The sequence below is a fragment of the Triturus cristatus genome, chromosome 5_1 (assembly GCF_964204655.1).
Source record: "Triturus cristatus chromosome 5_1, aTriCri1.1, whole genome shotgun sequence".
NCBI classification, from domain to species: domain Eukaryota; kingdom Metazoa; phylum Chordata; class Amphibia; order Caudata; family Salamandridae; genus Triturus; species Triturus cristatus.
This window is the reverse complement of record NC_140587.1, coordinates 611,018,138-611,034,522: the sequence shown is the minus strand read 5'-3', so window position 1 is coordinate 611,034,522 and position 16,385 is coordinate 611,018,138. Positions and strand designations below refer to the sequence as shown.

General features: G+C 40.5%; 1 protein-coding gene across 3 annotated transcripts in view; it reads left to right on the top strand.

Moving 5' to 3' along the window:
- Positions 1-16,385, top strand: part of LOC146831275 (sodium/potassium-transporting ATPase subunit beta-1-interacting protein 3) — a 2,306,425-nt gene that overhangs the window by 1,629,540 nt on the left and 660,500 nt on the right. For all 3 annotated transcript variants that reach the window (XM_085605542.1, XM_085605544.1, XM_085605543.1), the window contains exon 4: positions 5,468-5,665. In XM_085605542.1, the coding sequence (XP_085461668.1) occupies positions 5,468-5,665 (198 nt within the window). The remainder of the gene's footprint in view (positions 1-5,467; positions 5,666-16,385) is intronic.

Genomic DNA, 16,385 nt, shown 5'->3' with positions numbered 1-16,385 from the left:
TCAAAGCCATTTTTGATCAAAAACCCTGAAACTCACATCACAGTGCTGGGTGACACAAAGTGGCTTTTAGTAATGTATTAAATCCATTTTATGAATCTGAAAAGCATTTCCCTATTAAAATAGGTTTAGCGACTCATACCAATTCGAAATTAGTAACGTGCCTGAAAAAAGCGCCCTCTCCTAAATGCGATTCAACATTGAATGTATCACTGTTTTTCGACCACAGTTGTGATTTCAAACCATTGATCAGTTATCAGCATATGAGAGAAGGTAGTAACTGATTCTCAAACGGAAAAGTGTTCCCTTTGGACACCTTTCCCTTGACGAATGGTGTCAAGGGATGTCAGTAGGAGTAGGTAATGAGCGAGAACACCACTACCTGCTCGGTTCAGTGACTAAATATCGAGGGACAAAATATCGACTATACAAAAAATCGACACTAAAATATCGAGGGACAGAATATCGACTCCCTATCTACAAACAGGTAAGTACTAAAATATCGATTCCAAAATATAGACAGTCAAAATATAGTTAGCCAAAATATCGAATTTTTTAAATGTATTAAAAATAATATAAAATTAATTAAATATTAAAAACAATTAAATAAAACATACATAATATAATATAAAATAGCTTAAAATGTAAACATAATATAAGTAATTTTAAAAAGTCGAGATTTTGTTGGATACTGAGAGCGTAAAAATTACTATTCCCACTCCAGTGAGTGCAACAGTAGGGAAAGCGTTGGATAGCGTAGGGGTAAAAATTACTATTCCCACTCCAGTGAGTGCAACAGTAGGGAAAACGTTGGATAGCGTAGGGGTAAAAATTACTATTCCCACTCCAGAGAGTGCAACAGTAGGGAAAACGTTGGATAGCGTAGGGGTAAAAATTACTATTCCCACTCCAGAGAGTGCAACAGTAGGGAAAGCGTTGGATAGCGTAGGGGTAAAAATTACTATTCCCACTCCAGTGAGTGCAACAGTAGGGAAAACGTTGGATAGCGTAGGGGTAAAAATTACTATTCCCACTCCAGAGAGTGCAACAGTAGAGAAAGCGTTGGATAGCGTAGGGGTAAAAATTACTATTCCCACTCCAGTGAGTGCAACAGTAGGGAAAACGTTGGATAGCGTAAGGGTAAAAATTACTATTCCCACTCCAGAGAGTGCAACAGTAGGGAAAGCGTTGGATAGTGTAGAGGTAAAAATTACTATTCCCACTCCAGTGAGTGCAACTGTAGGGAAAATGTTGGATAGCGTAGGGGTAAAAATTACTATTCCCACTCCAGAGAGTGCAACAGTAGGGAAAGCGTTGGATAGCGTAGAGGTAAAAATTACTATTCCCACTCCAGAGAGTGCAAATGTAGGGAAAGTAATGATTTAAATTAAATATAAGATGACATTAACTATCAATACTGATAAAAAGTTAATTAAAAATAATTACCAATTAATAACAATTAATTACCATTTAAAAATATTAATTATCAATTGATAAAAATGTATTACCAATTAATAATAATTAATTACCAATTACAAATTAATTATCAATTATCAATACACATAAATAAAAAATTAATTATTTACTTTATTACAATTAATTTACTTCCCACCCAATTCCCCTACAAACCCACAACCCGCTCCTATAAATAACAAATACAATTAACATAATTATCAATTAATCAATTAATATAAATTAATTACCAATTAATAAAAATAAATTACCAATTAATAATTAATTATCAATTAATTAATTATCAAAACATATAAATATAATTAACATTTAATTAACCATAATTAAATTACTTCCCACCCTATTCCCCTATAAACCCACAACCCGCTACGGAATTAAATTACGCAATAATTAAATTTCATAACATTCATTTGTTTAAATAAATTAAACATACATTACAACAATAAGACATCATTTTAACACATATACTACCATACATAACACACAAAAAAATTCGACATTATGGTAATCTATATTTTAAAATTCGATATTATGGTATTCGATATTTTTAAGGTCTATATTTTGGTAATCTATATTTTTAAAGTCTATATTTTGGTAATCGATATTTTGTACCCCAATTTCGATAATCTGACCTATCTATATTTTGTAGAGTCGATATTCTGTCCACTCTATATTTTAACTTCGATATTCTGGGCAGTCGATATTTTGGAATCAATATTTTGGGTGTTTACCTACCTGCTCACCCTCTGATGTTTTACGAAATGGGAAACTTTTTTTTCAAAGGAGCACTACTTTCTTTAAGGTACAAGAGCTGCTTTAGAAAAAAAAGATTGCCATTAAGGAATGCAAACACAGGGATGATGGTCTGCTGTTCCTTGCAAGCCACCATCCCAGTGTTTTTAGGCAATCAATGAGGGTCACAAATTGTGACCTGCCTAATTAATTTTCATTTGGGTGGACATTGCGTGACCCCCTGCGACTAACATTTTGTCGTGCAACCTATTAGTACAGAAGTTACAACACAAAATTAAAGACTGTTGGCCAATAGTAGGTACGCAATTTCCAACCACTTTTTTCAAAGTCTTTTGATACATATGGCCCATGATTCCTTATATGTGTGTGAATTTTTGGTTGCTGACCAATTGCCTGAATAGCAGCAAGAAGCATTCTGATTTTGAATATGGGTCAATTTTTAACTCATTTTTATTTATATTCTAATTCAGCACCTTTAACAAATATGTTGTGCAGGGAATGAATATGTGACGTTACAACGCCACATATTACATCGCGGTAGGTAACAACGCGGTCGTTACAACGACCGCGTTGCTACCTTTAATGGCGCGCTGGACTTAGGAATAGAATAAATGATTATTCCTACTCCAATTAGCGCAACAGCAGGGAATGTGTTGGATTTAGAATCCAACACATTCCCTGTTGTTGCACACCACCTAGAGCAAGTCGTAGAAACGACTTGCGTTGTAAAGGCACGCGTGGTAACAACACGGTCATTGTAACAACCGCGTTGTTACCTACTTGCGGGGTAAGAACAGCATTGTAAACGCTGTTTCACGCAGGGAATATGTAATATGGTTACATAGGCATAATGATGCATACTATGCAAAACCCTGCAGAGCTATAAAAAATAAATAGATAGTTAATGGGGTGGTTTGGAACTCAGTGGCATGGAGCAGAACTCTGGCTAGCTAGGTTGGCAGTGATTCATGTTACTGGTGATTGCATAGCTTGCAATATTTAGTTATGATTTTGTCACTGAATATTGTGAACTACAGTTGTTGGACTGGAATCCATGCTACAGAGGTATTGTGGGTGTTCTTGATAGGTTGAGTGAGATTTTGGACCTCAAATTAAGGCGATAGGGATTTTACAGTAGTAGTGCTCTATGGAATACAATTGGTTAGGTGAAGTTTAACTTATGTCCTGAAGTAGTGGGTAAAGTAAATAGATGATAACTGAAAATCACTGAGATAATGTTGTGTATTTTGAACAATTCAGCCTGGTGCCTGAAATGGGGGTGGGGCTGATAGAGAAAGCTGAGCAGTTTAAAATCATAATGCTAATAACTGGTTGGTAAGGAATGTACCCTTGGCCGTCAGGGATGAGATGAAAAGGGAACTGGAGAAACTCAAACAAGGCGGGATAATTGAAGAGGTCGAAGGGACTGAATGTTTGGCCCCTGTAGTCGCAGCTTGTAAGACCAATGGGTCCCTTCGTCTATGTGTGGACCTGAGACAATTAAACAAACTGGTCCAGAGATTTGAATGGCTAGAATAGCAGTCCCATTAGAAAGTGGCAGGAATACTCCAGCTTGCCAGAGACCACTGTTTTAATTGTGGCTTTGATTGAGTGATGGTTGAGGTTTATGAGGAAGAATGCCTTTTTAATGTGCAAATGATGTTTGAGGTTTCAGGTTATAGGTGATCTAAGGATGTTATCTGGGATGGTAAGATGGGAGAGTTAATGCTTGCAGGCATGGTGAATGAAGGTAAATAGAAAAACGTACTTTAGGATTGAGCCTCTGGCAGTACAGGGCCTTCCAGGTCCAAGTGGCAGAAAGGACATAAGTGACCCACACTTAAAAGTGAAATGATTTGAGAGTTAGCAGGAACACTATGACAGGTTGGGACTGTCCAAAGGTAAGGCCCTGGGGACACCTCCTGTGGTGCTCAACCGAAGACCGTTCTCTGCAGAGGTTGGCAGTAATTAGAGTATATGCACAAGGAGGATTTGGAAATGCCATATGATAAAAAAGAAAGTCACTGAAAAATAACCAAGTGCAGTTATGGTTAGGTTTGGTTTAAGAACTTAAGGTATGTTGAAAAAAACAACCTTAGAAATTCACTGAAACAAATGCAGTAAAAGTTAACTCACGCACCAGTCATGCGCTGCTTATGACCTTATATATGACATCATTTACGACTTGTTAATGAACATCATTGATGAAATCACTGATGACATCTCAAATCAAATGGCACAATTTGCGATGTGATCTACTAATACATAGGGCCTCATTTAGGAGGTTTTGGCGCAGGGTAGTGCCGCAAGGAATTTTGCTGCACTGCCCTGTGTCAAAAGAAAAGGGCAGGAATGCAATGTAGCTATGAGATATGGCCCAGGCCTGTCCTTTTCCCCTGCGCTGACACATAATGGGCTGCCATGCACAAATGAAGGCACCCTTGCACCATAGTTCCAGGGTGTTTGCTATGTAAGGGTGATTTTCTTGTACAGAAAGAGACACCTTCCTGCACAGAAACAATCACAAGAGGTGTTTTCCCCTTTTCTATGTGTGCTGCTGCAGCACACTTAGAAAGAGGGAGAAAAAAAGGTGAAATAAGGATATTTCCCCTCACAGCGCCTCCCTAACGCCACGCCTGGGGTGGCTATTGAATCTGACACATTCCCAGGTTTACAGTTCCTGGTAAATTTGGGAATGCTTCCGATTCCATGGGTGTTGCTTGGGAACAAACCACAGCAACACCCATGGAACGCCCTTTTCACTCAGTGTTCTGCATGAAAGGGGCACATATTTACAATGCTGTGAAAAGATACAAAAAGTGGCTTTGCATGGTCTCGTAAATATGCTGCTGCACATTGCGCCACCGGAGCGTCAAACAAGTGACGCCACGGTGGTGCAAAAGTGCCACTAGGGGCCTCATAAATGAAGTCCATCGATCGCATCACAAACCACGTTCCCCAGTTACGCATCTTTGGTTTGTGAATGGAAATTATATATATGGCCCTTACTCCTTTATCTCTTGTTTTCTATCCATGCCCTTCTTTTCGGTGCTTCTCACTAAAGTTTTTTCTCAGCTTATGTTTGACTCGTCTTCAAAGCAGACTTTCAAGAGGCATATACAATACCATTATATTGCATCACTAACATTAACATCTAATACTAATCTTGAACCATACACTGTTTGCCATCCTTTAAAATGCAGGATGGGCTCGCATAACCAGAATGCATGTCTTTGTTTTTCAGGACACCGATCTCATGACCTTCAACATCTCCATCCACCGGTCTTGGTGGCGGGAGCACGGGCCAGGATGTGTGCGGCGGGTGGTGCCCCCTCCGGCCAGCCAGAGCCTCGACGATCATTCGTACGTCTCGGTGTCGGGCTGCCTCATTGGATTCCAGTACCTCGAGGTCATCCACAGCGGCGTCCAAGTGCTGCTCTCCGTAAGTTACAGACGTCGACTGCGTTCAACAGGCGGCAAAGAGCCGAATCATTTTGTGATGCATAAAACTGGAACATTTGTAAAAGGTTAAGAATCTGGAGGGAATTACAATGACTATAATAAAAAAAGATTTTTGGCATTTGTATGTAATCGGCAGCTCCTGGCCTTTCTCCTCACTGGATCAGTGAGCTACCTCCTAGATTCACACAAACCCAAAGCGCCTTTAATATAACCGGGCTTTTCACGGATGAAACCCGAGGCTTTACGCCGCAGAATGGGATAAAAGCGAATTGATGGCGAAACAGCATTATCTTCAGGACGCTTGTCAGACTTAGCTCCGAGGGATAAATGTAAATCCAGGACAGGCGCGTGATCTTTCCAATTCTAATTTAAAAGTTAAACTCCTGCAAAGAAAAATGCGAAATGCTTCTTAGCAAACGGAATAAAGCGATAGAGTTCAAACGTGAGTAGCTCACCTCAGACAAGAAGGCAGAAGCCCTGGGGAAAAGGTTTCCATTTTCGTAGGACAGTGAGATGAAGAGGGGAGCTAGTCAATGCACGTGCTCTTCACTGCATGTGCATGTCACACAACCAACACTTTGCATTTTACTTCATCTACATGAGTCACACCATATGTTTCCACCTCAGATAGCGGATACCACAAATACGAATGTTTCTTCTAAAAACAACGGAATGATAAAACACACCTGCATGCTTCCTACCAGGCAATTTGCAGAAGGTGTTAAATGTACGTGTGTGGGTGTACACGTGCAGGCATGTGTGTGCAGTTGGTGATCATCTTGCCATCCCCCCATGGTTTAGGATGGTAGAGTGGTTAATAAGACTGTTAGAGTTGGAATTTATTGCACGGGTATTTTTTATTTGCCTAATAGGAGCACGTTGAAAGTTGTGTGAATATCCGGCCAAAAATTAATCAATTTGAAGTCAGCTACTCATGTAGGGGACAATGCGCTAATCTTTAATTTGGAATTTCAAAATGTATAGTTAAAGTGAAACACTGTGTTAAACCTTTGACCACCTTTGCTTAGTTCGATGGCCGTTTATCCCAGGGCACCCTCGGTTAGTATTTGTGGATATGCAGAAGTCTTTGACATGGGTATGAGCTTCAGTGACTGCCCCAGTACATCTCAAAAGATCATGACCATATGTACATTTTTAGGTCTCATCCAAGGCACTGTGCATGCACTCTATCTTCAAGATTTATTGTATTTTAAACAAACCTAAAAAGGGCTTAGATCCCACCCACTACTTACTATTGGTTGGTGCCATCACGCTCACTTCATTTGGCTTCATTGGTCAGTGGCAGCTGGGCTGATTTAATTTTCGGTCCAGACAGTTTTGAGACAGAGTCAGAGACGGCAGCTTCAAGCTCGCACATATCACATTAATCACTCCATTTCACACAATGCCACTCTATACTTTACTCCACTCTGTGCCACTCCACTCTATACCACTGCTCAACTCCCCTTTATGCCACTTGACTCTACGCCACTCAACTCTCTGGCACTCCACCCTATCTCCATTCTACGATATTCTACTCCACTCCACGCCACTCCACTCCATTCCACTGTTTGCCACTCTACTCTACATGACTTTCCTCTAGGCCACTATCCTTTAACCATGCTATCCAGACGCCATGCTGGTGTACAACATTGCTAAAACAAATTGTCAAAGCCAATAGCTCTCTCATAGGTGGAACACATTGACTTCAGCCGCGGTCCGTGCCGGTAACAGCGGTGGGGCAGAGGGCCGTGCAAGGGAAGAGTCTGAGGAACGATGCTGAGGGAAAATTAATTATTTATTTAATTTTCACTAGGCATGGTCCCTCGGAATCCCCCCTTACACGGCCCCACCACCCCACCGCTGTTACCTGCACAGACAGCGGCTGATTGGCTTTGCCAATGTTTGTTTCTTCAATCAGTTAGACACGCCACATAGTGGGCAAAGCCCTTTTTTGACCAGGCCAACCAAAACGCATTTCTCATAATCAAAACTGGACAGGACCTCAGCCAAAGAAGTCAAGAAGGACTTTCAGTCTTCTGACCGTAGGTTTGAGGTTAGTGGTTCAGTTTAAGATATGAACAAATTCAGTGTTCTTGCCTTTTTGACACACTTTTCTTCCCATCCTCACTTCTGCCCCAATGAAATGTGGTTTTTAACCTTTAAACCACAAGACAGCTTCACTGTGCTACTCATTTCCTGAGATGCAGCAATGAGAGGACGGCTTTTTCTAACTCATAACATGTCACATTCTCTTTTCACAATAAAGGTATGATGTTTTAACATGATTCTGAAATGTCATTATATTACATTGACCTTAAATTGGTTTAATCTAAAAATTCAAGATAGTTCAATAAACTTTACCGGTGGGGTTGCACTGCATTTACTAGACCTGTATTTCATGGTTTCTTATCATTTCTCAAAAGTGCTGATCTTGGTGAGATTTGTCAGTTTTCAGAATTGCGGACCCACTGAAAACCTCTCCTACAACTAAACAGTTGTGCTGGTGAACAGAATGAAACATATTAACAGACTATGAAATGGGGTAAGAAACAGGGAAAGGGAGTGAGAAAGAAGTCCTGGACTGGAGTCCACTCTCCTGGGATTTGTCTATTTCTAAGGATTGCATCACTCTGTCTCATTGGTATGAAAATACGTAGTTCTAAACATCTGGAAGAAAGAGGGCCGAATGCCAGCACTTAATACCAACTGAGCCCAAAATACAATTAGCAACTGAACCAAGGCTTCCAGCTTCCAGCTTCCAGCAGTGGCTGATGCTATGACGAGCTGCCAGTTGACTAGGAATCCGGGAAAGGCCCCTGAACTCTGCTGAATGCACCCTGGGAACACATTACAAACACATGGGACAAGAGACAGCACAGCCAACGGGACAAGGCAAGGAAGGGACTAATGGTGAATTGAGGGAACAGAGAGGGAAATATACCAGGCAGGGAGTGATGCAAGAGGGTTGTGAACTATAACCAGAACCGGTAAAAACAATGCAACCTCATAACTTGTTGATGCACACACAATAATAAGCCCTCCCCGGGAGTCTAAATAGGGCTCTACCCCTCATGACTGTGATATGACCTCAGCCCAGAATGTGAATGTTTGTATGTGCACTGAAGGTTAGCAATCTAATATTCCTGCCCGACTAAGATTCCACAGGCCTGTTCTGCATTGTATAAAGCCCCTTAGTGCGTGTCGTCTAACCTGAATCCTGACAGATTTCCATTGCCACCTCACCTATGAGGTAAGCAGCATACATAGTAGGTATAGAGATGGAGTCCATTTCAATTATGATTTACTGGCAAATCTCACACCCGATACATGGTTATTTCCTTTGAGAGGAATTTGTTCTTCGCCTTGATGCCTGGGATCATAATTCAAATTTCCTTCACTTACATTTCCTTCAGAATAAACCGATTAGCCACCCCAAGTGCTATGCAAATGTCCTAAGACGCCCAAATTCTTCCCATAGTCGGTCCATTATCCTTTTCATAATTGGCACAGATACATCACACAATCGTGTCTGCTTCCTTGGCTTTATGGACTGTCGTAGAGAACAATTTTGCAGGAAAAAAAACTGTGTCTAAAGAGGGTGTGCAAGTTCAAATCCAAGGTAGTATAGTTAGTAAGACCTTCGTGCATTTGTAACAGTGGTAAAGAAGCATTATAAATGATAACACTTACACAAATTGTAACTGTAAGAAATTGGATTATCATTTGGGATGGGTGATTACCCACTTCAAGGAATAATCTCGACCTATTTCAGGATGAACCCACAAAGTCACTAGATTAACACGAGCTCAACCTTCAGGTAGCTATGGCACAGAGAAGACAAGCTTAACCTAGGGCAACAAGTATTTAGGTAGTAGCAAAACAGTTATAAAATTAAAATGCAAAACAATAAAATTCTCAAACTGATTTCGAAAGCTGGGTTAAGTTTAATAGACAAATTGACACCAAAATGGCAAAAATCCAATGAGGGTAGTTGAGATATGAGTTTTTAAAATTGCATGCGAAAATAGCACCAAAAAGCACGATGTGCCAATGATAGTCTTTGATCACATTAAACCAGGATGTAGGCGCAATTTGAGGCTGACCTCGATGGATACACCAACCAAGTCCGTCCTGGGTAAAGATTTTAACACTCAGACTTAGTCTTTCAAGTATCAATCCACTACAGAGGCACAATTAAAAAAAACATAGGATCTCTGGGGAGGCACTTAGAGACTCACTGAATGGTACTGAGGTACTCATTCCAGGGTTCAATCTAGGTCCAGTTGCCACTGGTCACATGGGTACTTCCATGAAACACCACTTGTACCTTGTTGTCTGCATGTACCCACATAGGAGTTCAGACAACTGACCCTTGGTGTCCACTTCTTTGTACTGAGTAGAAGAGGGAGCAGGTCTAGAAAGTGTTCTTTAGTGGGTTCCTGGAGGTGTCACATTTATTCCTGGAACCAACTAGGGGGGTGGGGTGACTCTTCAGCATGCCCTAAACACTGGGATAAAAAAATACCAGGGCCAACCCTTCCCACTTTTTCAGATGTTCCTGTTTGTCTTACTGCAAACAGACCCAAAAGGCAACGTGTCCGGACATTTTTAAAATGGCGAATGTCTTCAGCCACATTCAACTTCATCTCTGAGGGCCCCAACTCTGCATATTCTGTTTATAGAGTCATCTCTGCCCATTCAGGTCAGCCTATTGTTTGTCCCTGGGAGGTATTTCATACATTTTTCACACCTATTCAAGGCTGAACACAGGGTGAGTGCTGGCAGATACTTATCCTAATCAGCCTTCTGCGAGGTCAGACAGGTGAAGGGTACACATTTTCAGAAAGTTACTTTTCCTTACTATTTATTAAAAATCAATTGATTTGTATTTTTAATAACTAATAAAAATAGTTGTTTAATTATTATCTAGCTGGTCCCCTTCCCGAAACAGAGCATTAATATTTTAATCTGTAGTCTGGTTTTCCACATAGTAGAGCTTGGCCCACCACCGTAACTTTAACTTTCTAAATGACTCACTTTAAATATCTTGCACCTTACCTTGTGGGCTACAAGGCTTACATTGGGGTGACTTACTAATATTCTAAAGGGGATATTTACATGGGTTTATTTTGACAGGTTGCAGTGCATGTTTGGCACTGTTACAGTCAGGCTACAGTGTTGGAACCATGTTTGCACTGCCACTATAGTGAATGGTACAAAATATTCTGGAGTTCATTAGTGGCACTTCCTGCCTATTGGTTACATTTTGTATCGTACACTAGGGACTTATAGGCAAGTTAAATATACCAATTAGGAGGATGCCAATTGAACCATATTTAAAGGGGGAGTGCAGGCACTTTACTACTAGTTATCAGACGTTAAATGAATAGAGCTATAAACCTAGCAAAAATATATGGTCCAGCAAATGATGAAACATATAGGGTGGCCATGCAGAAAAGGTGTACTTCCTACAGTAATGCTTCATTCAACATTCATTTTAGCCCACGAACAAGGTAGATGAAGTAGGTTTTCAAAAACTCCAACCAGTATCTCTTTAAGTGGAGACTTTTGAACCAAAGAAATATACTTCTCAATTTGTTCAAAGATCATAGATACATTCCAATTTCTATTGGATTTTCAATGTAAATCATTCAACGTGAATTGGCAATGGTTTATGTAGGATGGTTAATTTCAATAGAAATCAGTCTTAGGGCAGCTAAGTTACAGTTAAACATGTCACTGACACATTTCATATGATCATATATCCTTTGCTCTAGTCCAGCACCACTACACCTATTTTAATTAAGGTTTTTATAGCCCAAGAAGGTACTTTTTAGCCCTTTGTTAAACTGTTATTTTTCCTCTAGCTCATGGGTAGTCTAGCTAATACCCTCTAACTCAAACTATTATGTCCTGGTGATAAGGGCTTCATTCTTTCCCCTAGAGCAGAGGTCTTCAATCTGTGGGGCGTGACCTCCACGTGGGTCGTGGAGTCATGGCAAGGGGGTCGCTCATTTCCCAGTTTTCACGGCTGCCTGGAATCTCCAAAAAGAAAACCGTCCCCGGGCGGTTCATTATGCAAGTTAAAAAATACTTCAAGCTGCAGTGTCATTCAGGGAGTGTCCTCTTGTGCTGTAACACCGGAGCTGCTCAGACAGTTCAACAAGGTTTCCTTCCAGGATGCATACTTGCCTGAAAGGAATGGAAATATGTGCTACGAGGTAATCTGAATATGTAAAGGGTAATTTGCAGCTGTAAGGAATGCTTGAGAGCCGGTACTGGATTTCATTGATGGAATCACTGGAAGCTTTGTGATGAGCTGTGAAGTGCCAAAACACCTGGTAATATTCATTACAGATTGCTGCTGAAAACTTCATTTACCTGGAGGCACATTGCCAGTTCCTATTCTGACTTTCCTGTAGCTGACTTTTTATCAGCTAATCAGTAGCCCTGATGCATTTTATGGGAGCTGACAATAGGTTAAAATGTTGGGGTACTTCAGTTTCATTTTCAAATTAATTTTCACAGAAAATATTAATGTACTGAAAGACCTTACTAGAAAAGCAGTTTCTGATTGGACAACTGAGCTCTGAAGTGCGTGCTTTTAATTGTAATTTTATTTACATTCCGATTACTATCCCTGAGGAGGGTGTTGAAGGGACAGTTATGTACAAAAATTGCATTGCGTATGGTCTGGGTATTACTAAAATCTATATTTTGGAAGTTGAGCATTCATTTATATGTAGATACCTGATGGTGAAGGACCTAAAAAAACGTACAGAATATTTTGGTTTTAGTGACACCTTTGACCCACCCATGCGCTCACACTCTCAAGGCCCTACAGCCCCCCCAAACATGACTGAAGTCAACAACAGCAGCAAACCAATATAACCAGAGCAAGATTTTGCTAAAATAGAATAAGGTGTTTTCATAATGGTAAAAATAAAACCTTTTTAGAAAAACAGTGTGAAAGAAGATTAAGAGACCACTTCCTCCCCTGGAATTAAGGAAAGCGTGCTACTTAGAGTTCATCATTAATGATTGTAAATGGTATGTTTTGAGCATGATGAATGATGTTCAGCAACATCCAGTTCCTTGTAGCTGTAAAAGCCAGGCAATCAGCATCCAAAAAAATATAGTATGGTTTTCCTCGAATGCCGTGCGCTCAAGTTGCAGCCCATGCATTACAGCCATAATACCCAGGGCCACTAGGATTATGCAATTGTGCAACTGCAGCGATTTTCACATAATTATAGATTTGTCAACCATCTGCCACATAAGCTGATGATTTTAACAAAAAAAATGTGTTTATAGCTCAACCGGTTCACTAGTTACTAAAAAGCAGCGGCATGTTGCTGTGCCGTAGAGTGCTCTTTTTGCAAAGCTGGACTGGTCACTGTTTTGTTGCTTATTGCTATATTTGGGTGTTAAACTGGTATTAATAAGGTGCAACCACAGATTGACCGTCTCTCTGGAAAAAAGCAAGCACCCCCATCACATTAGTTCAGAAAGGTGTTATCATCCAAAGAAGTTTTGCCAAAATATGTCTTATTTGTGAAAAAGCACCATTGTGAATTTTTGGGTGACTCTTTTTGGAGACTTTTTGTTTGAACTCTGTAGTAAGCCTCTGATTCCAAACCACAGTCACCCACAAACCTTTTGGTTTGCTAAACAATGTTTAATATTGTTTCCCCACCATAGAAATGATTTACCGTGGGGATTGGGGAAGTTTATTGTTGTCGAGGATGAGGAGTACCTGGTTCTAGAAATTTTTGTCAGGAGGGGGTCCTCATGCCTACAAATTTTTGACAGGTGGGTCTTGGCATCAAAAAGTTTGAAGACCTCTGCCCTAGAGAGACATAGGCATTCTTGGCTAAAGTTAACGGTGTGCCAGGAAGTAACACCAATTAAAAGCAAATATTATCTGTGTGCTTCCTAACTTAAGATTTAAAAAATGTAAGAGAACACTTGAGTTGCAGTGAGATAAGGGATCTTTAAGAAACATTTAATTAAAAAGTTTTAACCATAGTGTTACGTGGGTTGAAATTGCCGTCCAGAATTCAATTTCATCACCACCGTAGGTGTGATTCTATATTTCGTGTGGTTCATTGAGCGCTCCCCATGGAGAAGGAATTACAGAATATTGTATTTCTTCTGGGCTGCAAGCCAGATCAAGGACATTTTAACCAAGAAGGAAAACACACACAAATGAATTCATATGGTATAGACAAATATTCAAAAAATTCTTACTTTGTAGGCAATTGCAATGCAAATATACTACTGTGAGGTGAGGACCTCCTTAAAAGATGGTGAACACTTACAGAAACATTTCTTCCTACATTAGAGCTCTTTCTCTTCTTTAATGCAGTTGAGATGATTTGACAGTAATCTGGGTTTAAGTGAACAAAATGAAAGGATTTGTGAAATTGTCGGTAGTCGGAACCGTAAGGGATCGCTTGCCATGTGTGAGGTTCATTTGGCATTAACAGTGCAATCATTCGAGCAGTATGCAGAACAAGTCTGGGTGTCATATTGTTCAAGTCAGTAAAGATGGACAAAAGGTGAAAAATTACCTGTCGGTATCAAGCTGAATGTTAAAGCAGACGTGCTCTGCCTTCATAAAGCCCTTCTACCGAAAAATAGACATTTTATTTTCAGTTATCTTGAAAGTTGCCCTTCTCTATTGAACAGGATACAAGGAGTATTCTACCACCTTACCTCAAGTCCTAAGGATGCTGGCACCTGCACAGGACGTTATGATATATTTTGGTGGTTGTATACGAGAAAGTGAGCGTGTGGAGTTGTTTGCACTTGAGAAAGAACGATTATGATGAGCTTGTTCTTGTTCCTCATCATGGTTTTCACTTCCATGCGGTGTGCACGTCACAGGCTCTGAAGACTGGCACCTTGTATGGTGTCCCCTTGCAGCATAGGTCATTGGGTTTGGTCTTGCTTTGAGGGCAAGTCTTTGGCTTCACAGACCTCTGCTGAGCTCGTTTTCTGGGTTGAGTTGAGCATTGAGATGGGGAACTCCAGACGGTAGCACAACTGCAGGAGTCAGAGTATACTCACTGTGTCATTATGTTATGTAGTCAATTGATGTGCATACCGTGTGGCTAACCCTGACATTTTATGGCTTTCGTCTGGGTACGGTAGCCAATGTTACCAGCAACATTCATCATTCTTCCTATCTGGACAAGGTTCCAGATCCTTATTCAAACCAAAAGTGAAGAACATATTCCTTCCCTATATAATGTACAAATTGCAATATATAAGTGATTGTAATCAGCTATGTTTGATGCAAATAACAATAAAGTTTCCCCCTCCCAAAAAATGAAGAACATAGTTTTCTAAACTTCACTCTATACCTATACATTTGACACCAAAAGTACTGCCAATATTGCCTCCAGCTGCTGATATCTTTGGCGATCTGCAATTGCCCAGTCCTTTTAGTAAGAAATTGGTGTGAAGAAAGATCCAGGATGTGAAAGGTAGTCACCGCTATCTAGTCGTGGCTTCTAGATGACTTTGGCATCTTAGAGCGTGGAGGGTTTGTGGCCTGTCTTTAACAGCTGTGCATCAAAAACCCAACACACCACGAAAGTGCTTTTAGGCTGAGTGTGCAACCTACAGCGATGACGTCAGGCTGGGGAACAGCACATTAATGAGATCTGGTATCACAGCGTCATCTGTGGGAAGTGGAGCATAGCATTCTGCCCTGATGCATATGAAGCATGGTAAGTCCTCAGCATTTCTGCCTGCATGGCCTACAATGCTCAACTTCATCTTTCCTGGAAGTCCCAGTCTGAGGGCATGCTGCTGTAACATGGGTATGTGTAAGATTCCGGTTTCTGTGGTTGTAATTGTTCACAATATGGCTGCCTTTAAGCTGAAAGAGGGACACGTGTCCAATGTCAACACTGAGGAAGTCTTTTTGGAAATTTGCATGTCTGTTCCTATGTTCACCGCAGATGGCTTTATGGGACAAGTATAAGTAAAAAGATAATGCACCATCGTATGGTATCTTGGCACTATAGGATGTTGTCTGTTTTGTAGTAAGTAGCGTCTGGATCAAGTTATTGTCCTACCTTTGATACTTAATTGTAATTGAAGTGAGCTAAGGGCATTCGTAGGGACTATGATACACATATTTGGGACTATCCAAAATGATTCATGACTGCAAGATGATGCATATATTTGAACCACTTGTGGTCTTATTTTTTAGAGGAGAAATGATGTGTGTGGGTCATCATTCCTATTTAAAGTTGTAATGGTCTGTTTTTTTCCTATACATAGAGTGAGATGCTGTGGTGGCTTGTCAGAGAGTCTACCAATTTGTTGGTCCTATTTTATATTGTAACCCTAAGCAGCACACCTGGGGGGTTTATTTTTATAAACCCTGTATTTTCTTCCAGGCAGCCCTCAATATTGTGAACAGATACATAAATAATACAGGTTTAGCACCGAGATCACATACCTGGATCTCACCCCATGCAGAAGTGTGCGGCTTATCTTTAAATATACATCCATTTGAAACTGATTTTGCACCCTGAAGTGAGTGTGCCCAGAGGGCTATGACAGAGGACAAACTCTAGTGCTCCTGGGGTGCCATTCCATGTTAGCCTTCGCCTAACACCTCCACGAAGCCCACATACTTAGGACATACTCACCTTGTGATGAACCAATAAAAACCCAGC